General features: G+C 35.3%; 1 protein-coding gene across 15 annotated transcripts in view; it reads right to left on the bottom strand.

The window, feature by feature from the left end:
* Window positions 1-24,640, bottom strand: part of Znf638 (zinc finger protein 638) — a 73,423-nt gene that overhangs the window by 25,514 nt on the left and 23,269 nt on the right. For 8 of the 15 annotated variants that reach the window (XM_048416499.3, XM_048416504.3, XM_048416505.3 and 5 more), the window contains 13 exons: window positions 21,454-21,492; window positions 19,431-19,732; window positions 17,628-17,902; window positions 15,865-16,017; window positions 14,127-14,249; window positions 10,874-10,932; window positions 10,643-10,695; window positions 9,192-9,242; window positions 6,105-6,173; window positions 5,239-5,322; window positions 4,572-4,640; window positions 3,766-3,803; window positions 1,533-1,655 (listed from right to left, as the gene is read on the bottom strand). In XM_048416499.3, coding sequence (XP_048272456.3) covers window positions 1,533-1,655; window positions 3,766-3,803; window positions 4,572-4,640; window positions 5,239-5,322; window positions 6,105-6,173; window positions 9,192-9,242; window positions 10,643-10,695; window positions 10,874-10,932; window positions 14,127-14,249; window positions 15,865-16,017; window positions 17,628-17,902; window positions 19,431-19,732; window positions 21,454-21,492 — 1,438 coding nt within the window. The remainder of the gene's footprint in view (window positions 1-1,532; window positions 1,656-3,765; window positions 3,804-4,571; window positions 4,641-5,238; window positions 5,323-6,104; window positions 6,174-9,191; window positions 9,243-10,642; window positions 10,696-10,873; window positions 10,933-14,126; window positions 14,250-15,864; window positions 16,018-17,627; window positions 17,903-19,430; window positions 19,733-21,453; window positions 21,493-24,640) is intronic. The other 7 variants (XM_048416507.3, XM_048416513.3, XM_048416512.3 and 4 more) reach the window with 4 other exon arrangements.

Genomic DNA, 24,640 nt, shown 5'->3' with positions numbered 1-24,640 from the left:
AGAGGATCTGATGCATTCTTCTGACCTCCACAGGGACCAGTCACACATGTGGCAAATAGACATACATGCTGGCAAAACATTCATACACTAAAATAAAGATATAGAATTACACACACACACACACACACACACACACACACACACAAAGAAAAGCTGTATTACCATATGCTGTGCACTGTCTCTTTAAAAAGTATGTATAATTCAGTCTCTAGTCTACTTGGAGAGCTATATAACTATTATACTTATTTGAAACTGCACATAATTCAACTTGTATTCTCCTTTGTTCAGAAAGCACACTCGCTAATGATCCTGCTCCATGTATCCCACTATTCTTAAAAATCGAATGACTATTAACTTGGCCATATCTTAAGACTTTCTACTCCCAAAGAGTACTTTTAGGTTACATTTTTGCCCCCAGAAAACTCCTCTCCTGTAAGGTTATTATCACAGCACCTCCCACAAGTTGTTTATTAATCAGAAATTCTGCTGAACTGTCTTAAAAAAATAATACTTAAAAAAAGATTTAATTTATCTATGTGTATGTATGCATACTTACATGAGTTTTTATATGTACCATATGCTTGCAGGCATCTATGTGGGCTAGCAAAAGGGTATTAGATTTTTTTGGGAATAGACAGGTAGAATAAAATGAATAACTGAACCGAAGTCCCTGCTCTGTAAGAACAGTGAGTAATCTTAACCACTAAGCCATCTCTCCAGACTTTTATTAGTCTGTTATTTTTCCAATGATATTTAACGGACATTAACCACTTTCTAGACTCAAACTAATGCCAACAACCATACATACATAAAATAAAAATAAATACATCTTTTAAAAATTTAAATTACTGTTTGTGTGTATGAGTGTTTAGCCTGCATGTGTATCTGGGTGACATGTGCTTTCAGTGTCCTTGGAGATCAGAAGACGGTATCTGATTCCCTAGGACTGTAGTTAAAGATGGTTGTAAGCTGTCTTGTGGGTTTGAAATCCAATCAAACCTGGGTCCTCTTAAAGAGCAACCAGTATTTTTAATTTCTAAGTTATCACCCCAGACTCCCGAATAGATAAATCTTTCTCACACACACACACACACACACACACACACACACACACACACACACACACACACACTCTTAATTAGGACAATGCTGAAATAGAAGATACCCGTGCTTTTTCATTTTAAAAATCCTTTAGCTGGGCTAGGGATATAGCTTAGCAGTAAAGTGCCTAGCCCTAAGTTCAATTCCCAACACCTCCCCCACAAGGACAGATGAGAGAGACAGACACTGGTTGGTTGACTGATTATAAATCCAGGTTGTGATAGAGGGATCATGAATTTGAGTTTGTAGTTAGCCTGAGTAAGACCTGTTTCAAAAACACAAAACAAAAATAATAACATACAATAAAGACTTAAAAAAAATCTCTTAGCTTAAGCAAGTTTAAAGATAGTCCCTTAAATCTTTGTTATTTTTTAAATTTCAGTGTTTTTACCAAAATGTGTTTATAAATAATAGTTATCATAAATTCTTACCTTTCTATGAGACAATAAAATTAAAACATCCTTCAAATTACCAAATGGTTTTGCTAAGTTGTAAATTTCTTCTGTAGAATATCCTTTAGTAGGCAAATTAGAAATAAAAACCACACTCATTTCCTTCAAAACAAATTAAGAAAAGTGATTAGCATTCAATCTGTATTTACTACTTGAGAAAAACCAGATATAACAGGAGACTCTAGAACCTCAAATTAAATGCCCAGTGTAGTGGTTTGAATGAGAAAGGCCCCATAGGCCTATACATTTGTTTGATCCCCAGTTAGTAGAATTGTTTGAGAATGATTGTTGGAGAAGGTATGATCTTGTTGGAGGGGTTCACCCCAGATCCAGTCTCACTTTCTCTGCCCATGGTCAGGGCTGTGCCTGCCTGCAAACTGCCATTTTCCCCACTGATGTAGTAGGGTCATCTGTCTATGTGTTACTTTTATTGGTTAATAAAGAAACTGCCTTGGCTTTTGATAGGACAGCAGCTTAGATAGGTGGGGTAGACAGAACAGAATGCTGGGAGGAAGAAGGCAGTGAGGCAGTAGCCATGACTCTCCTCTCCAAGACAGATGCAGGTTAGGATCTTTCCTGATAAGCCACCACCTCGTGGTGCTACACAACAGAATACTAAATATGGGTTAAAGCAAGATGTGAGAATTAGCCAATCTCACAAGGGCTGTTCTCTCAAGAGGCTGAAACTAATGGGCCAGGCAGTGTTTGAATGAATACAGTTTCCGTGTAATTATTTCGGGTAAAGTTAGCCGGGTGGGCAGCAAGAAGTGGCCTGCCGCTCCTTTTTACACCCCACCATGATAATCACAGACTAATCCTTTGAAACTGTAAGCTTAGCCCCAATTACACTCTTTTATAAGCTGACAAGGTCATAATGTCTCATTCACAGCAATGGAAGAGTAACTAAGTCAACCTTAGAATACACAAACTTACAATTTTAAATTAGTAGAATAATTATAGTCATACAAAATTTGTCATCTAGTCCAGGTCTATCAGTCTTCTTTTGGTTGAGCATCTTAAAAGTGACGTTCATATCTCTGACTACAACTCCTTCTTTCATATACCATTACTAAGCCTGTGCCTTGCAATGTGATGTGTATATCTAACATCCAAAGCAATGTGTCTTCTCATCTTCTTGAACAACAATTACTCTTATTTTTAATTTCATCTACCTTAATCCTTATAGCACAAGTAAGTACTTACCATAAGTAAGTACTTTACTGCTTTATTTTGCCCCAATCTACTTATTCTCTAAACTTATTCTTTTATTGCTAGCTTTTTCTTTTGTAGATACGGTAAAATTCAAAAAGCCTCTATGATAAACTTGGCATATTTTGATTTTAGTGACAAAAAGAAAAGAAAACTTGCTAAGAGTCACAGCTTTGAAAAACAAGTGACTAACACAACAGGTTTCTTGGGTGCACTGGTGGATGACTCCTGCTGAAGAGTTTTGTTGGAATGCTGTATTACACTGACCCTACACCAGTGTTTAAAATACCTTTCTTAAAGTAAAACATACTATTTAGTGATTTCTTAATGAGTGGATTATTAGACAAAAATGAATTTAGGCATAGCATGTGAGCAATCTGAAATTCTAACCAATAACCTTGATGAATGACATTTTAGCATACTATTAAACATGTAAGTAAATTTTATGTCCTTTACATAAATCAGAAGGTCAACTTGTTTCTTCAAAAATGTAACACAAACAAAAAAGCCTTGATGTTCAAAATATTCACATATCTTACTTTTCTCAAGGCTAGAAAAATGCACAAATTATGGATGTAGCTTAGCTGGTGGAATGCTTGCAAAGCATATTCAAAACCCTGGGTTTATCCCCAGCAGTGTATAAACTGGGCTTGGTAAAATGCTCCAGTAATTCCCACACTAAACAAGTTGAAGCAGGGAAATTAAAGTTCAAGTCATTCCCTGCAAGATTCAAGTTCAGTCTGGGATACAAAGAAAGTCTGTCTCGACAAAACTCTTCCAGTGAAATAAAACAAATTCCCAATGTGCTTAGGTTCTAGTTCTTTCTTCTAGTTCCAACAAGGTATTTACCCCAAATCCATTTCTCATAAATACACAGATTTACTCAAGTTTTTAAATCAACATCATATCTAGAGAGTTGAAAGTGGCTAAGAATTTTTACCATGCTACAAAGTGAATACAGTTGCTTAAGAGAATTTTATATAAATAAAATATAAAAACTGACCTTGTTCATTGGTACATTTTCTGAGGTCTCCAAAGTACCTTAATACCAAAAAAATAATGAAAACACAATTTTTAAAAGTTTATATGATCTTCAAGATTCTACTTTATTCCATAATAAGAAACAGTATAGAAGTGACACCAGCCTTCTGCCCCTTTCTTGAAAATAGATTCTTTTCTCATACAATATATCCTGGTTACAGTTTCTGCTCCTTCTATGCCTTCTAGTTCCTCCTCACCTCACCTCCTATCCAGATCTACTCCCTTGCTGTCTCTCATTAGAAAAAAAGATTTCTAAGAGATAACAACAAAACATAACAAAATAAAATATAGCAAGATAAAACAAAAACATCACATTGAAGTTAGGACAAGGCAAATGAACAGAAGGAAAAGAGTCCAAGAAAAGGCACAAGATCCACTAGATCACACATTCAGGAGGCCCACAAAAAACACTAAACTGAAAGCCATAATATATACACAGAGTAAATGGTCCAGACCCATGCAGACTCTGTGTTTGCTATTTCAATATCTGTGAGTCCATACGAGCTTTTTTCAGTTGATTTAGAGAGTCTTGTTGTCCAGCTTTTAAAAAATACATTTCAATTATTCCTCATGAGAGTAAAACTTCAGAATTAAACAGAAACAGAATGTAAATCTGAATTGTCATATATTTAATTTTACCTGGGATTTGACCCTACTATTAGAAAAATCAACACATATACAAACATATAACCACAAACACTCTTTTCTTAAAAATACTTTCTTTCATCTTTAAATGTAAAGCACAAAATAAAATTTCGGCTGGCCTACCTGAAGTAGTTTCTTCAGCACTCTTTCCAGTGGCTTTGGCTTCTGAACTAGTCTTGATTTCAGAGTTTGCTGCACAAAACAGACTACTTTAATTTTCTAGGAAAATACTAGTATAATCAAACTAATGAATCTGAACTAGAATTTAAACTAGTAATACTATCACTTCAAGTTCTCTCTTTTACTTGAAGAGAGAGTAAAACCACTCTTTGGAAAACAAAATATTCCCTGTTAGGCTATGTGGTTCTGTGTGTGCATGCATGCATGCAGGTACATGTGCACTTGTGTCATGTATATGGAAGCCAGAGATCAACATCTAGTGTATACCTCCATTGTTATCAAACCTTATATTTTTTTGAGATAGGGTCTCACTGATACTAGAGCTCATCAATTCAGCTAGGCTAGCTGACTAATGAGTTCCAGGATCTGCCTGTCCCCTTATTACCCAACCCAGCACTGGGATTACAGGTGTGTGCTATGCCTGGCTTTTATGTGGGTCGAGTGGGAGGCAAATAGAGGTTTTCATGCTTGTATACCCAACAACTTTTTAACAAGTGAGACATCTCCCAGGCCTCCCTTTGGAACTTTTAAAGAAAAATTTCAAATTATATCTCAAATATAAATCAGGATGATCCAAAAAACAACCCCCTAAGTGATAGCACGTTGTTACCTGGTACAGTCACGAGTTTATTGGAGTCTTTGTTTTTGATAGTCCCAGACCTTTTAGCTTCTAGAGACTTCTTTCCAGATTTTGCTTTTAAAAGTAGAATTAAACCATTATTCTAAGATTAAGGGCCTACTCGTTTAGCATATTTTATATTAATATATCAGAAACCAATAACCTAATCTGAATAGCAATTTATTACATTATTTATTTTCAATTTTTTACAAGTAATATTAAAAGCAAATCTAAGTCGAGACATATTTTTGTGGCTTTAAATTAGTCCCAAGTTTATTTCTCATTTGAAATATAAAATTAAAAATATGTATTTTGACATTTCTACTACGGTTCCTTCAAATTAAACTATTAGAAAAGATAATGTTAATAGGGCCATGCTATTTTCAATGTACAACAGCTATGTTAAATAGCGTTTAATTTCTTTATCAGGGAAATTAATCTGTTTTAAAGTAACAAACATCAGATAAACTGGTTAAGTTGTGAAAAGGAGTATAAAAATGATAGTTGTAATGAGAGAAGGAGGGAGGAAGGATTAAACCATTTAAAAGGGACAATGACAGAGCAATCTATGACTATATTACTGTCAGACCATGCAGTTACACTGATGTGTACATATATTGTATAGCCATAATATATATTAATATAGAAATGTATCTTCAATAGTAAATATTGTTAAAAACCAAAATATCAATGCATAAAAAATCCTATACTGTAAATTTTAAATATTAATGACTCTACTAAATTCTTCAAGATGTTATCAGATACTAGAAATTAATGATTCTAAACTTGGTTTCAATAATGTATTCTTTATATTCATAAAAAAATTCAGTAAAGCCTCTCTCCCTCAGTTGTCTTACCTGTTTTGATAAAAGCTTTACCTTTTGCAGCTACCGTAACCACAGATTTTACAGAACCCGCTGATTTCCCTAAATCACAAAAGCTATAGTCAAAACTGTTTTACTTAAATAGTGTCAATCTCCAAATTACCTTATTAAAACAATATAAGAATAACATATTTTATTCAAAACATAAAATGCTACTATATTTTGGGACATCTAGCAATAATTTCTTTGGGGGAGGGGACATAAGTTATGTCTCTCTAGATGTATGAATCAACTAGAGGCTGAAATACAAAGTACAAAGTTAAACCACAAAGCAATACCATGTTCTCACTGGTTCCAAAAGCAACTATGGAGAACCTCTCAATGTATGATTCCCTAGATCATACCTGAATGAAATCCATTTAATCCATTTTATGAAGGCCACATAAAGTTCTAGTTGATCATTAAAAAAAAAAAAAAAACAACCCACTGCCATACGTGGGACAGGCTCCAAAATTATCAAATAATATATACAGGCTCTTGCTGGTTCATCTTGGTTGCCCACCATAACTAGATAATATGACCCCATAGCCGAAGCCACCACTCATCTTCAAGAAATAAGAGAACTGAAGTTGGAACTGAGCTGAAGAGTTTATCCTTCCTGGTTAGTTTCCCCAGTCTCAGAAAGTACTATGAATACTACTTGCAGAGAAAAGGTACCAACAGTCTTAACCAGCTGTGAAACCTACAAACTGTAATACAATCTTGGAAGGCAAGATGTGCCTATGGGTGCAAGAAGAACCATGTGTTCTTTGAATCTGAGGTACTCTCCATGGGAGGAAATTCACACCTGGTACTGTAAACCAGGGCAGTAACTCATGGCTGAGATGGTTTTAGGGCCTACAGGAAAATTAAATATTGTGTGGCTAACATGGGCCAAACATTCTAAACATTAATATTTATACCATAGACAAGGGTATTCTCAGTCTTAATCAAAAAAGCTAGTCTTTGCAAAGGATAGTATCAAATGCTATTTCATGGCTATACTACGTGATGAGAATAAGCAATGGCTCTCTCCCTCCCTCTCACTTCTCTCTCTCTCTCTCTCTCTCTCTCTCTCTCTCTCTCTCTCTCTCTCTCACACACACACACACACACACACAAACTGTAGAAGAGGATATGCAAAGAATGTAAAAGCCAGAAGAAGGACTATAATATGATATCTTTAGCACATGGGATGGCCACTGTAAACACTATATCATAGCAGCTGAGATTGTATCTATTGGGCCAGTCATTCGTTAGTCATGAACCAGTGAGGGATTCAAAGGACCCTATCCTTCCTTGTTGAACTAACAAGTACTACTGGATTTAATTATTATCACCAATTGTTTACCCACAGAAGCCCATCAAGGCTCCAAAGGATAGGACAAACTAAAACAAAAGAAAAAGACATAGATATAAGAAAGGCAGTGGTGGTGCATGCCTTTGGTCCCAGTACTCAGAAGGTAGAGGCAGGTGGATCTCTGAAAAACGGAATGTCAAGCTTCAGACAGCCAAGCATATGCATACTATTCCCATTAGTCATTAACAGTCATCTCTATTATACCTTTGAGATCTCACAGTGATCCTTGTAACTCATACATTCATACAAGAAGGCATAAAGTGCTTTCTTTAAAAACAAAAGAAAACAAACAAAAAAATAAGAGCATGAGACTGCTTCATAAAACTTACTGTGCCTAATTTATAAATTAAACTTTATCATAGTCAGGTATGGCATACCCCTTTAATCCCAGCACTCAACAAGCCAAAGGCAGGTAGATCTTCTTGCATTTTGAGGTCAGCTTGGTCCTCTTAGGAAGTGAAGCTATCCTGAGATACACAGTAAGACCCTGTCTCAAAATTTTAACTGTATGTGTATAAGTATATATGAATATATATGAGTATATATGGTTCAGTATTATCGGTAATTTCAGACATTTATTATATGCCTTGGAATGTATGAATGTATCCCTATCCATAATAGGTAACTATGACACCAATTCTTAGAATTTGGCACTTAACTAGTGAATTCTTATTAATTTATAAGTTTGCTATTCTGAAATAAACTGATCCGTAGTAAGCCAGAAAAGATTTCTTATGGTAACTCTGCTATTATCACAGATAATTCATGTTGCCACTTATATGAAGATGCTAGAAATTTAAGGAAAAATGCCTAAGGTTTATCTGCAGGAGTTAAGAGATGGCTAGCAGCTTAGTTCATAGTCCAGCTACCACCATTTGTGACTCCCATAAACTTTAAATCAAACTCGTTGTTAAATAAATGAAATTTCAAAATTTCCTAAAAATATATTATCATCTCAGAAGCCTCAGAATACTACATGAAAATTCCAAATCTGTCAATTACAATGGTATTTCCCTTTTTAACACAGAAAAGACGATTTAATATACTACTCTCTACCCTGAATATCCCTTCCCATAACCTGTATTTAACAGAAGTTGGAGGGAAAGGAGAAGAGAGGAATAATACCAGAGTAAAGTGAAAAGAATCTTAATCGTTATTTAAAAACCCACTACAGTGAGCCAGGCATGATGGTGCACACCTATAATTCTAGCACTCGGGAGGCTGAGGTAGGGGATCAGGATTCAAGGCCAGTCTTGACCACATGGCAAGTTCAGGGCCTGTGTAGGATACATGGGATCTTGTTTCGAATAAAGAAAACAAAACACTATAGCTTATAAAAACTATATGTGCATTTATTGAACTAGTATATAAAAGAAAATAAGCCCTCAATGAAAGAGGGAAATAGCTATGATATTCATGCTCAGAAATACTTCTTCAGTTAAATTATTATTTAATATTAGAGTACCATGCATTAAATCTCATTCTGAAAATTATTAAATGACTATAATCACAAAGATTAATAAATATATTTAATAATTATCACATGAAATACAAGCCAATTAATTCTTTAGCAATTTAGTTAATGACTACAATCTTAATAAAAATATACGTCAGGATAGGCAGTGTAGCTCAATAGCAGAGCACTAGCCTAGAACACACAAAGTTGTGTGTTCAATCCCTGGCATTAAAAGAAACAAATAGGCAATATAAAAATAACATACCTGTAAATTTGTTCACTTTGAATGCAGATGGCTTTATTCGTCCAGTTTTGGCTAAAATTATGAGAAAAATGTACTTCAATAACACATTACAAACAAAATTCAGATTTAGGTAAGAGTTAACCTTAATAATTTTCAAAGAGCACTGCAACCTCTAATCCCCTCTGTTCTGGGTGTTATTACTTACAAATATTCTTAGATAAGTCAAAATGCACATCTAGTATTGGGTGGAGATGGGAGGTGGCTCAGTTGACAATATATTTGCTTTGTAAACATGATTATCTGAGTTATATTTCAAAAATACCACATGACTAAAATATCACATGTCCTAAAGGAGGACAGCATTCCTGAGGATGAGACCTGAGGCCTTCAGATTTATATGCACATTTATATGTATTCACACATGCACAAAAAACAAACTTCTAAACTATTCTCCATTCTTTCATTTAATAAAATTTAATATTATCAAACTTTCCTTCAGAAAGGTTATATAAATAGTTCCATTATTATTGATTGAGAGTTGGGTGGCCTCTATTTCCACACTAACAAACTCATCAGTCTATCCTGATAACAAAAGATTATCATCTTTTACCGTGAGAAAGAGCCTGATTCTCTTTTTCTTTAATTTTGCAGAGATACATAAATTTTCACATTAAAAAGTCTCTTGTAAAACAGATGTGGTGGCACACACCTTTAATCTCAGTAGTAGGGAGGCAGAGGCAGGAGGATCTATGTGAGTCTCAGATCAGCCTAGTCTACATAGTGAGTTCCAGGACAGCCAAGGCTATGAAGAAAGATCCTGTCACCAAAAAAAAAACAAAAAACAAAAAACAAAAAAACTAAAACAAATATATACACCAAACCAAAAGAAACAGTAACTGGGTCACCTGTATTAAAGGCTGACTAAATAATGCCTTCCTAATATCATTTTACAAGAAGTTTAAAGTAAACTGACAAAATACATCCATTTGAATGTGTTTTAAAAGTTAACAACTTGGTCTAAGGAGTGGCTTAGTGTGTCAGCATTATAAACATAAGGACCTGAGTTCAGGTCCCAGGGCCCATGTAAAGTTGGATGTAGTAAACATTCATCTGTATCCCATCATGCATGAGGCAAGCTAGAAGAAAGAGAGAGGAGGCTGGTTGGTGGTGGCTCGTGTCTTTAATCCCAGCACTCGGGAGGCAGAGGCAGGCTGATCTCTGGGAGTTCGCCTGTTCTAAAGAGTCAGTTCCAGGACAGGCTCCAAAGCTACACAGAGAAACCCTGTCTTGAAAAACCAAAATAATAATAATAAAAGGAAGAAACAGACAGGAGAATGAATCCTCAGAAGTTCAAAGGTCAGCTAGTCTGGAATACACAAAGAGCAAACAACAAGAGATTCTACCTCAGAACAAGTTAAAAGCAAGGACACATGGACACACAGACACACACACACACTTACTTTACAACTTACCAAAAGAAGCTGAAGTAAGAGTTTTAATGGTTTTTGAAGCATCTGTCTCTTTTCTACTCAAAAGAAAAAAAAATTAGAAACATTGAAATATAGTTCTAACTTCTATAAATTTCTAAAACTGGTTTATGTTCAATTTTATAATTGTGGTGGTTAAAGATGTAGTCCTAAAGATTAAAATTTCTTAACATATATACACATTAATTTTTCACATGAAAACAAAGATTCACTTACTTTAAAGCAGATGCAGATAACTTCTTAGAATCTGATGGTTTCTTCTTCACTTCTTTATTCTAAGAAGAAAATATTATATAGAAAAAATGAGCTTTCCCCCAACTAAAAAAGGCAGTTTACAGAATATAAAAAAAATGCTTAAAGTTCAACAATAAAAATTAAAACATTTAAAAACTTGGAAGTTTAAAATGTTCATTTCCTTTTCCTACTTATATTTCGTTTAATTTGTGATCATGTTATGGTCATTACGACAGTTTCGGAAGGGCTTCTGATTTTGTCCTCCCTTTCTATATACCCACATTCTTTCAACAATATAAATGAGATTGAACTTGCTGTTCCTACTCTTAAAGCTTTTAATCATACTCAGGGGAAAAAAAATTAAAATAGCCTCTCACTTTTTTTGTGTGGAATGCACTTCAAGAACTCTAGTAGATGAAATTATGCACAATATGAAACCATATACAGTTTTTCACTATACATACAGTTGAATGCATAAATTAGGTAGAGTAAAAGATTAATGGTGATAATAGAACACAATATACCACATGTGGTCTCTTAAAACATCATACTGTTCTTTGCACTTCAAAAAATTGGCATATATATATACACCACCAATATTTACCCTCAGAATACTTGAATAAATTAAGAATAACTTGAATAAAAGTATCATGACCTCTTGGGAGAATAGTGTATGCCTTTAATCCCAGCACTCAGGAGGCAGAGGCGCAGAGTCACAGAAGGGATAGGTAGGCCAATCTCTGTGAGTTGGAGGCCTGGTCAACACAGAAACTCACCAGAGCTACAAAATAAAATCCTATCTCAAAAGGTACCAGTGGGCGCCATGCAAGCTTGCAAAGGAGAGATGCAAAAAAACAGTCCTACCCAGCAATGATGCCTCTGAACTACAACAATGAATAGTCTCGCACAATAACCCTCAGGGTGCAGTACTGGCATGCGTATCTTGGCAGTAACCATCAGCTCTCTACTGGACTTAAAACCCATTCAACAAGGTGGAAACCATGCCTATAGTACTGAAAACCTAGCTAACAACTGTTAGTCAAGACCCATTTACTACACCCACATAATCCCTAAAAACAATCTAAACATTTGTCCTTATACTTAGATAAGTGCAGCTATCACCCGTCAAAAAGAAAACTTTTTTGCAATGGAAACAACCATTATAGAAAACCAGAAGCAAGCAAAATGCAGAGTTTGTGGAGACTAGTCTCAATGGATATATCTACAAAACATTACCCCAACTAAGGCTTGGGGAACATTTCAGAAGAGGAAATAGAAGGAAAAATTTAAGAATCAGAAGGATAGGGAATTTGCCGTCAGATTATGTCTCCTAGTAATGTCAGAAGCCATACCCAAAGTCTTACCAACATAACTGCCTAAACATGGATTGATGACACCAACAGACATGCTCAAGTGAACAGGGGAAAGTTTATGAGGTCTCAACCCCAGACAAAGAACTATAGGTAACTAAAGAATACTGAGAGTGGAAGAAACAGCCTTCTCCAGAAAGAGTACACCAACTGGTTATCCAATACAAATTGGTTAGTCCTGAAACATGAATAACAGTAGATAGACTGAGCAGATTATATTTAGGAACACACACATGCACACACCGTATTATATATATGACATATTATATTACATATATATTATATTATTGTATTATATATTAAAATATATACACACTAATAACAGCAAAAAAACACTATAATTTTGGCAATGGAACAAAGATGATCTTATAAAACATGACAAGTGAGAGAGTAAAATGTACAGAAGAAAATACATGCAAATGTATTCAAATATATGTAAATTTAAATAGTTTTACATTTATTTCATTTGTTGTGTCTTTTGTGAGTATGCCTATTCCACAATACATATGTACAGATAATAGGACTGGTGCAGGAGAATTGTCTGTATTCTGTGAATCAAGTTTTAATAAACGCTGATTGGCCAGGCAGGAAATATAGGTGGGTCAACCAGACAGGAAATAGAGGCAGATGAGAACAGGAGTATTCTGGGAAGCAGGAAGCTCCCTCACAGTCCAGTCCAGACCACCAAAGAAGCAACATGTGAGCTGCCCAGCTAGAAAAGGTACTAAGCCATTTGACTAGCATAGATAAGAACAATGGGTTAATATAAGTGATAAGAGGTAATTAGAAGCCTGAGCTAATGGGCCAATCAGTTTATAATCTTATGGAGATCTCTGTGTGATTTTCTTTGGGGCTTGCCAACTTGTTGGGGTACCGGGAGGGACAGAAACCCCAACAAGCAGGTCCCTCCATGTTACAGAATGGTACCCACGTGGATAACTGAATCCACAGAAAGCTTGAGAAAGCTTGGAAAAGAATAGAGTAAAGCAGGTTTTCTTGGTAGCAGCAATTTCTCAGGTCTGCTCTGCTTGCTAGGGAAAATTAATATATATATAACAAAAGAGAGCTTACTGGAAATTTCTAATTCTATAGATATTATCTATGAACATTTACACAATAAAAAAGGGTCTAGAAAAACTAAACTCAAACATTTATATTTTTTTCAAACATTTATATTTATTTCATGTATATGAGTGTTCTATCTGCATGTACACCTTTATTCAAGAAGAGAGTATCAGATCCCACTACAAATGGTTATGTGCCACCATGCGATTGCTAGAAATCGAAGTTAAGACCTCTGGAATAATAGCCTGTGCTCTTATTAACCAAGGAGCCATCTCTCCAGCCCCCTGGAACATTGATATTGCTAAAGAAACCAAAAGGCTGTAGAGAACAGAACAAATTATATTAATATAAAGTTCAAAATTATGGTTCCAGAAAAGGATTACCTGTAGGCAGAGGAGAAGGTTTAAGAATTGGAACAAACCAGTTATAGGGACTTCTACAATGCTTTCAATATTATTTCTAGCAGTTTCAGGTTTGTTAAATTGGTACAATATTACCTTAGTCTGTTGCTCATCACTTAGTACTACACTAGTTGTGATGGCACATATGTATTGTTAATCTGAGAGGCACAAGCCTTTAATCCCAGCACTCAGGAAACAGAGGCAGGCTGATCTATATGAGTTTGAGGCCAATGTGATCTATAAGAGCTAGTTCCAGGACAACCAGGACTGTAATACAGAGAAATCCTGTCTCGAAAAACAAACAAAGTTCTCAATCTTTTGGACCAAGATTTATGTATTTTCTACACGTCTCATACATTTAAAGAGTTAAAGTAACAAAAACATCTAAATTTAATTTACCTGTGCTTTTTTCCTTCCTGGAACACATACTTTCACAATTTTTCCTTTTATTTCAAGAGGAATTATTTCAGTGTGCCTCATGACTGCCGTAACTGCTTTTTTATACTCCATCTCCAAGTAAGCCTAAAATAAAATTTTTGACAATGAAAAAAAGAAAACCTATGTTTAAAAGATCCATTTTATTCATATTCAAAAATGTTTGAGACAAGATCTCTCATCCAGGCTAGCCATGAATTTCTATGTATCCCAGACTGTCCTTCAAATTCTGACCCTATTGTCTCAGCATCCCATAAGCCACCTCACCTGGCTTATATCTCTGCGTTTTAAAATGGACTTAATGCTTTTCTGTGAAAGATAAAACTATGAGGTTATCTCAAGAACTGGTGGCTTTTTTTTTTTGTTTTGCTAACCTATAATTTGATGTTTCACACACAATACATATTTTACACACAATACATATTTAACTTTATATAACTTCTAGACCATTACCAAGATAAGAGATGAGTCCATGGAAGGCTCCTGGAATAGGAAGAAAGGGGAAGGCATGTCTAACTGAACAACAGGAGGGTAGGCAAGATCTGGCTTAGCTTGCTTTAAGTTAGATTTAAAAACAGAGCAACAACAACAACAACAACAACACACAAACACACTTTTTTCACTAAAGTTGGGAACTACTAAACAAATGCTAGCTATTTTTACTGAATCCACACTGACCAAATAATCCTAAGTGATAAGAAATGAGGAATAGGGCTGGAGAGATGATGGTTCAGCAGTTAAGAGCACTGGATGCTTTTCCAGAGGATCTAGGTTCAGATCCTAGTACTTGCTACAGGTACCATACATACATGTGATGTGCAGACTACATGTATAAAAAACACTCATACACATAAAGATATACTTTTAAAAACTTAAAGAAATGTGGAATAAATTACCGGCTTTTAGTTTCCATAGACATCTCTAAGAAATATCCTGGGTCAGTGAAAGTTTTATCTAGTGAAATAAGACTCAGTTTTGGTCTCTAGGTATCACATCTGACATGATCATCAGGATCTTTTCTTATGCTCTCCCTTTGCCTTCCTAATAAGTCTTTTCCTTATGTTCATTTCTTTGGTTTGTAGTCCATGGCATTTAATTAAGATTGCATGCATGAGCATAGGTGGGACATGTTGACATGAGGACCAAACCTGGAGCCTAGCAAACACTCTATCACTGAGCTAAATCCCGAATCCCAAGCCCAAAACTTTTAAAGCCTCCTGCTTAAAAGCAATTACCATGTCTTCTCTTTGCCTCAACTCACAAGAATCTTTTAATCTAGGGTTAGTCTACAATTCACAAATTTTACTAGGAATACAACACATATGTAAACAATACTAACTGTACAAAGGAAACCATTTATTTTATGTAACTTGTGTACCTAAAATCATGTTTATTTTTATAATTTTTAGAAACATAGCAATGCTTTCTCATTTACATCATATCTACCTTCTATATCTCAATGGCAAAATACCTATGACCCGATAAAACTTCAAATAATTATTATCTGGCCCTTTATTGTATAAACATGTCTATTCTCTGGAACCTTAGTCTTTTTTGGGAGTCTTCTGTCAATACAAATACTGTGGAACATTTATGTTAACCGTCAATGAACAATGACATAACAGCACAAGCAGCTAAGATACCAACATCATCACAAAAGCAACAAGTCTGCCTGAAATTTCACAAACGATATATGACTCACCTCATTTCTACAAGGAACAAGAAGGATATCGGTAATGTTCCCAAATGGATGAAATGCTTTTCTAATATCTTCCTCAGTAAAGCCATCCTCTGGAAGTTCAGATACAAGAAGAATTGAATTGGAACTCAAAGACAGATCTTTCCGAGGCCGAATCTGGAATGAAAGAAAATTAAAAACACGTAAGCCACAAGGTACAGTAATCATAACTCCACATATAATCTCTACTACTTATCTTAGTATCTTTATGGATATCTTATAGACATTATAGCTTTGTTCATTCTACATTCTAGTAATTCAAAGGCTGGGCCCCATGTATGCCAGATATGATGGCACAAACTTCTAATGTCAGCACTTGGAAGGATGAAAAGAGGATATCAAATTTTAAGATCAACATGGACATTATACCAAGATACTGTCTTTTAAAATAAAAATGAAGGGCAAGCTGTTTGTCTGTACTGTCCTAAGACTGGGCCAGAAAGGCAGTATTGGTTATAAACTAGAGGACAAGGAGCTTGCATTCTTTCTGAGGAAGATCAAATCGCAGAAAAGTGAACAAGTCATCATCTGTAACTCATAATAAAAGTGTTTTTGTTCAATGTTTATTTAAAAAAAATAAAGAAACAAGGCGGAGTGGTACACGTTTTTAATTTCAGCACTCAGGAGGCAGAGGCAAGTGGATCTCTGTGAGTTCCAGGACAGTATATAGTGCGTTCCAGAACAGAGTTACATAGTCAGAATCTGTCTCAAAACAAAACAAAACACAAAAAGCAAAAAGAAAAAGGTATATTATATGTAATATATAGTATATATAATCAGACAACATATACTATAATACCAAATTTACCAAAAATCAACTAAAAAGGGAAAACTTCTTGAAAATTCTGTTAAGAAGTCCTGACTCAAAAAATCTTACCAGATTAATTAAAATTTTTCCATATACTCAATATTCCTTCCTAATGATCTCAAACTTTTGCAATTACATATTGATTGTTTTAAGGTTAACAATTAAAATATAACCTTTTAGAATAAAGAATACAATTGTTGAAGGTCTTCAACATATTTGGATAATTTCAAAAGTATATATTATAACACCAAAAAAATATTAGGCTTATTAGAGTCATAATGATAGTTTAGATCTAAATAAGATCTAAATTACTGTTAAATAAACAGTAATTCAACAAAAGATACAGTAAAACAGCACCTCAATATAGTAACAAGTAGGTTATAATCAAAATACACCAGTAAACCAGGACGAAAAAACCCACACCACTACATAGAATGTATAAATAGAAATGATCAATTCTTACATTTCTAGCTAACAGAAATTACTAAGACTCATTAATAATGATAACACTCATTTCACCAGTCATATAACTTCCGAAGCTAACAAAAAGCTTCATCAATATATCAGAGCGTATGTTTCTATTCTGAGACAGTGTCTGTAAAAAGCCTCCTGCCTCAGTATGCCTTGCTACACTAAAGGAGCATGCTACTATACTACCGTGACTATGACTTCGTTGGGCACTTTAAACACTAAACATCTGGTATTTCTAACTACATAAAATACTAACACTGACACTACAAGACTAAATTATTAGGCTTTTATCAGTCATAAGAAAAAAATTATCTCTCATCAAATTAATTTAACAAATATTTACTTGAAATTTACTGGAAATGTGACTCCAAAGATCCAATTTTATTTTCTGCTTTTCATAGTAACAAATGCAGGTATACTTGCTCTAATCCACAAAAGAATTACTGACCTTTTGCTGGATAAAAGCACTTTTACTAGACACCTGTTTACCTTCTGGTAAGGTGTCATCTTCAAGAGTCCTAGACTTGTGAGCAGCATGTTCTCCTAAATGTGAGTCACTCTTCATAGAACTTACAGATTTTACTGATGGCTTTGTTCCACTGGCAAGTTTAGGCTTTTGGGCTGGTAACAATCCTTTATCAACTGCTTCTACGTTTTTCTGTTTATTAACTTCTGTTCCATGTACAGAACGCTGTCCCACATCTTCTACTGCCTTTTTTCTATCTGATTAAAAAAATACATATATTCATATATATAAATTAAAAAGAAGCAAAAGGCACATAGCACTCTTATGACAACCCAGCCCTTTTGTATCATCTTTTTGGATCTTATTTTCAAGAGGATGTCATTTATTTATTCAACCATTTATTAAGTAAACATTTATTTAATGAAAGATTATGTTATAAGACAATGTTCATAAAACCATACTATGTGACCTAGTAAATAATTTTTAAAAAAAGAAACTTAAAAGAACCACTTCAAGAAACTACGAGTAACATGATTAAGATTACAGAGCCATTCTCAAGCTTAGTAGAGAACACACACTACATACATGCTGCACACGGGCACACATGCATAGAGTTCTCAGTCTTCAGCTGCTCATTCTTCAAGCTCTATATGCAGCAGTTCCTTTGTTCAGTGAGTTTTCCTTATGTCAACAGTCCTCAAAATTTTGAATGTAGAATCCCTTGGCAAACTCAGGAAGCCAGAGTTTATTTTTGTTATATTCTTTTTATTTAACAGAATTTTAAAACTGCTAAATCATTTATTAATAAACATGCATATTTATATATTTTATAAAAATTAACTACTTATCAAAAGGATAAATGAGTACTATTTAGAAAAATGTGGAATTTTTCTAAACATGTAAACATGAACTTGAAAGAAACCTATCCCTGACTTTTTGTAAATCCCTGCTTCTGTACCCATTATGTATGGTGGATGCACAACTTTGGTTCGAAGTACAAGGAAAGTCAACTAGGACACAAGTATGTTCTTGGGAGAGGAAAAGAACTCACACAACACTGAAAAGACCTTGTGAGATCCTATGGGAGACTTAGGGTTTTGAACTATACTGAGATTAACCAGCTTACATTTTTTAATTATTTCCATTCAATTTCTTAAAATATAGAGTAGAACTGAAGACATGCTCAAAGTACTACTTTAACATGAACAATGGTTTCTTTCATTATAAGCTATGTGTATGTATATGTGTGTGTATGTATGTATTTTAACAAATGAGCTTTTAGAAAGGTCATTAAACAATTATTAAATAATCAAGAGACAATTATTCAAAATATAAGATTGGCCTCAAATTTACTACATGTAGCTGAGAATAACCTTGAAATCTTGATCTTCAATCTCAGCCTCCCAATTTGCTGAAATTACAGGTGTATGCCACCCAGTTTATCGTTGGTCCTTAGTTATTACTTTTTATTCATTTTTGTTGTTGTTGTTTTTGAGATAAGGTTTCTCTGTATAGCCCTAGCTGTTCTGGGATATGCTCTGAAGACCAGGCTGGCCTTGAACCCTCAGAGATTCACCTGCCTCTGCCTCCCCAATACTGGGATTAAAGGCATGCACTACCACCACCCAGTTTTAAAATGGATGCGGATAAATTAAATTTTCCATACATCTTGTCAACTCTCAAATATGAGTCCAATTTCATACAGCAACTTTAAAATTACATAAAATAGAACCATTCATTTCTAAAATTCCAATCAAAAGGATAGCATCAGGATCATTATTGTACCTGATCTCACTGATCTTCTTGATGTCCTTTCAGGGCTAACTGACCGATAAGACTTTGGACTTCTCCTAACGAGATTTCGACTTCGATATGGAGAACGGGATCTGGATCTGGATCTGTATTTAGAAACGAAACTATGGCAAATTCTTGGACTTCGACTCCTTGGTCTATATCTATAACGAGCTGGACTTCGAGATCGATGGTATCTGTGACTTGAGCTTGATCTCCTAGAATGCCTGGGACTGGGGGAATGAGAATGAGAACGTCTTCTTGGAGTTTCATTTTCTTTCCTATTGCTCTCATTTCTAGAGAGGAGAAAACAAAAACAAGACTCAGCAATTCAATGTAGATTTAAGCTATATTAAATAACAGAAGCAGCTTTTTAAACAAACATTTATTTTTATTACTTATTATTTGTAAGTGTGTGAGAGTGTGCATTTATGTCCAGGTGCCCACCAGATCCTTTGAAGATGGAATTATAATTGTTGTGAGCTACCCCACATCAGTGCTAGGAACTAAACTCAGGTCCTCGACAAGAGCAGTTAAATGTTTTAACCACTTAGCAATTTCCCCAGACCTTTTACTGTATTTTGTTTGTTTGTTTGTTCGCTATTCTTTTAGAGATAGGCTCTCAGTATGTAGCCCATCCAGACTAACTCTAAACTTGTGGCAATTCTAGGTCTCGGTCTCCCAAATGCTGGGATTATAGGTGTGGACCACCATGCCTGGCTCAGAAGTAGTTTATTTAAAAGAAGCTACTGGGCTAGCAAACTAGCTCACTGGGTAAAGATGCTTTTGGCAAGCAGACCTGACAACTTGAGTTTGATCCCCAGACCCTTTAAGATTACAGAAAACCAATTCTGGAAAGTTGTCCTCTGACATCCACAAGCACCATGGCACATGTCACACACATTATGTGCATATGAACACACACAAAATAAATGAATGAAAAATGTATCTCCCATTACGAATAGAGAAAAAGTTATCTGAACAGATAGATGATTAACCTCCAGTTTGCTAGAACCCTCTTTTTTCTAGCTTACATTAGAGTATTTCTATCCTCTTCTCCTAAGAAGGTATCAGTTATTTTGCAACTATTTTAAGTTATGTAAAGAATTTAGGAATTTGTGTTTGTTTTTTGAAAAAGGGTTCCACTGTGCAGCCCTGGCTATCCTGAACTCACTCTGTAGACCAAGTTGGCCTCAAACGCACAGAGATCAACCTGCCTCTGCCTCCCAAGTGCTGGGATTAAGGTGTGGGTTACCACCACCCAACAAAAAATTATTTATAGAAACTGTTTTTCAATGACTATTCCCTGAAACATTATGCCATCTAAACATACTTCACTGACTTCTGTACATTTGTGTACAGATCCTAAAGAACTCAGAACTAAGTAAGATAATTCTCAGTATTCAAACTATTTAAATATTAATAATATGCACCCACAAACACAAAATAATAGGATCAAAAATAAAATATCAAGACTAAGCCGGGCGGTGGTGGCGCATGCCTTTAATTTCTGCACTCGGGAGGCAGAGGCAGTTGGATTTCTGTGGGTTTGAGGCCAGCCTGGTCTACAAGAGCTAGTTCCAGGACAGTCAGGGCTACACAGAGAAACCCTGTCTCAAAAAACAAACAAAAAAAAAAAACAAAAACAAAAACAAAAAACCAAAACAAACAAGCAAACAAAAAGACTAAAGTGAAGTGAAGTCCATAAAAGAAAGCACATTTAAATTGAAATAAAAACTCATCAATTTTTTCATGTGCCAACTGTATAAAAATAAAAACAACAGCAGGGTGTGGTGGCATAAATCTTTAATCCTATCACTTGAGAGGCAAAGAAAGGTAGATCTCTCTGAGTTCAAGACCAGTCTGTTCTATATAGAGTTCTAGGCTAGCCAGGACTTTGTCTACAACAAAACCCAACACAATAAAATTAGGACAATTCCAAAACAACTTAAAAAAAATTTATTGTTTACTTTTAAAAGGAAACAAAGTTGTAATAATAATATTAAAAAAACATTACCTTCTAGATGGGAGGATCTCAGGATTCCAATCAGGGTATCTATTTGAAAAATAAACACTATTAATGACAGTTCAAGCAATAATAATCTTTTAATCATTTAATTAATAAAATTAATTATCTAATTAATAAACAACTAATCTTTACCTGAACTGTGTCAGAACTGCACAAACTTAAGTCTATATATAAGTTGAAATATGGCCAACTGGTAGCGACACACGCTTTTAATCCCAGCACTCAGAAGGAAGAGGCAGGCAGATCTCTATAAAGTCGAGGTCAGCCTAGATTTGTCTACAGAGTGAGTTCCTGGATAGTCAGGGCTACACAGAGAAACAATGGCCTTAAAAAAAAAAGTTTTCTTGATAATAACATTTTTATGTCTAATTCACCATCTGATTAAGGTGCCACGCTAGTAGATACATCAGAAAAACATTCACCAAGACTTCAATTTCTTTTAAAGACCTCACTTTTAAAAGTCAAATAAATAGTATACACAAAAGTTTTTTAAGGTATAAAAATATTAGTGTAGGTAGGGGTAGGCAAAGAACAGAGAAGAGAGATGCTAGGCATGGTGATTCATGCCTGCTTTCCCAGCATTTGGGAGGCAGAAAAAGGATAAAGAAAGGCTCCAAACTACAGCAAAACCCTGTCTTGAAAAACCAAAAAAAGAAGAGAAAGTTCAAGATTATCTTCGTGTATATTAGCATTCTTCCCTTTCTTTCTTTCCTTTATATTTAAGATCGGGTTATAGCTGACATGGTTTCTCTTTGAAGCCTTGGCTGTCCTGGAACTAGCTCTATAGACCAGGCAAGCTGGCCTTAAACTCAGAGATCCATCCACCTGTCTCTGCCTCCAGAGTGCTATGATTAAAGGTGGACACCAATTGCCCATACGTTATTAGCATTTCTCATGTGGGTTAAGACCCCTTTGCAGGTTGAACAACCTTTTCATTGGGTCACATAACATATTTACATTGCAATTCATAACAGTAGCAAAATTACAGTTACAAAGAAGCAATGAAAATATTTTGTGGTTGGGGAATCACAACATGAAGAACTGTATTAAGGGCTGCAACATTGAGAGGTTGGGAATCACTAGTTTACATAAGACACTGGCTAAGAAGATAGCTCAATCTGTAAAGAACAGAGTTTGAACTACAAACTCATGTAAAAAGCTAGGCATTATAAGCTGTATTTTTAATATCAAAGCTGAGAACATAGAGATCTGCAGATACCTTGTGCTCATGAGCCACGCAGCCTAACATAACTATGAGACCCAGGTCTTGGAGAGAGATAGTCTCAAAAAAACAACAACAAACTGGGAAGGCTCATAAGGATCAACATCCAATGTTGACCTGTGACCAACATAAGCCTACAAACGCACAAATGCACTCCTCCATTGCGTACCTACTCCATACATACAGGGAAGACAGAGACAAGTATCTTAAAATTTTGCAAAATTCTGGAAGAAGGCTAAAAAGGATGGCTTTTCAAAGTTAAGAAGGCATACTGCTCTTGAAGAGAAGCGTTCACATCAGGTGGCTTATAGCCACCGCCAAGTCTTTCAAGAGGACCTGATGTTTCTGGTCTAATAGGTACCTATACTTAAATGTATGTACCCACATACAGACATATTCATATACATAATTTAAAAACAAAACTCCAAGCATTTTCACACTTTCTGTTGGGACACATAGAATACAAATTGTATCATATGCTTTTAAGTTATATCCAACCGTATTTGGGAAAATATATGTAAGAAAGAGAAATTGAAAGAAAAGATTGCTTTTCTTCAAGTAGCCCTTTAAAAATGTATTGATGTTGGCACTGGAGAGGCAGAGGTAGACATTATCTCTGTGGGTTCAAGGCAATCCTGATTTATATAAGCAAGTCCCAGGCCAGCTGGGGGTACTTGGTGAGAACTTGTCTCAAAAAGAAAAAGAAAATCTATTAACAGGCCTGGTCTTGGTTACAGCTAACATGGTAGAACAAAGAAAACCCTAAGTGGTTCTACTCCAGGAGGTGGTTGCTGCAGCACAGAAGAAATGGAGGGCATAATAAAAAGGAAGAATCTAGAATGATTTCTTTAGAACAGTGGTTCTCAACCTTCCTAATACTAAAACCCTTTAAGATAGTTCCTCATGTTGTAGTGACTTCTAACCATAAAACTACTTTCATTGATACTTCACAACTGTAATTTTGCTGTTATGAGTTGCAATGTAAATATCTGTCTTTTCTGATGGTCTTAGGTGACCCCTGTGAAAGCATCATTCAAGCTGGGTGGTGGTGGCGCACGCCTTTAATCTCAGCACTCAGGAGGCAGAGGCAGGCGGATCTCTTGAGTTTGAGGCCAGCCTGGTCTACAAGAGCTAGTTCCAGGCTATAAAGCTACAGAGAAACCCTGTCTTGAAAAACTAAAAAACACCAAAAAAAAAAAAAAAAAAAAAAAGAAAAAGAAAGAAAGAAAAAAAGAAAGAAAGGGTCATTCAAGCCCCAAAGAAGTAAAAGAGCTGTGGCCCAAAGGTTGAGAATCACTGTACTAGAGGAAGAAACAAATCAGGAAGACCCCTGAAATCAGGTTATAAGTTTGCACAAAAATAACAAGTGGCTGGGTTGTAGTGGCACAAGTCCTTAAACCCAACAATTGAGAGGCCAGCCTGGTCTAAAAACAAGTTTCAGAACAACCAGGCTACACAGAGAACCCTGACTCAAATGCCCCCGCCAAAAGCAATGGGAGTTCGTGAACATTTATTTTTTTCAATTAAAAAATTACTATATGAGTATGTGTGCAGCTGTGTATGCCACTGTACACATATGGCCAGAGAACTTTGTTGAGTCCATTCTGCTTATACCTTTCTACCTTTACATGGCTGCCAGGGATTGAGTTCAGGTTATTTGGCTAGCATGGCAAGCACCATTAAGCATCATTGCCAACAAACCAGCTAGCTGGCCTCCTCATAAACATTTCTAAAGCAAAGATAGTAAGGGAGTGTTTCAAGAATAGTTATAAATGAGTATCTGGAACTAAGGGGAAAGATAAAGACTGAGATATTTAGAAATTAAACATAAAGAATTCATAGCTATACCCTTATGTGTGAAAGTAACACAGGATAGATGTATAAATTGAAGGGGTGCTGAGAATAGATTCTTATGCTTGCTAATACTTAAACAGAAAAAGAAAAAACAATGTA

This window comes from Myodes glareolus, chromosome 6, assembly GCF_982192425.1.
Source record: "Myodes glareolus chromosome 6, mMyoGla1.1, whole genome shotgun sequence".
Lineage (NCBI taxonomy): Eukaryota > Metazoa > Chordata > Mammalia > Rodentia > Cricetidae > Myodes > Myodes glareolus.
This window is presented reverse-complemented; position numbering and strand designations above follow the sequence as displayed.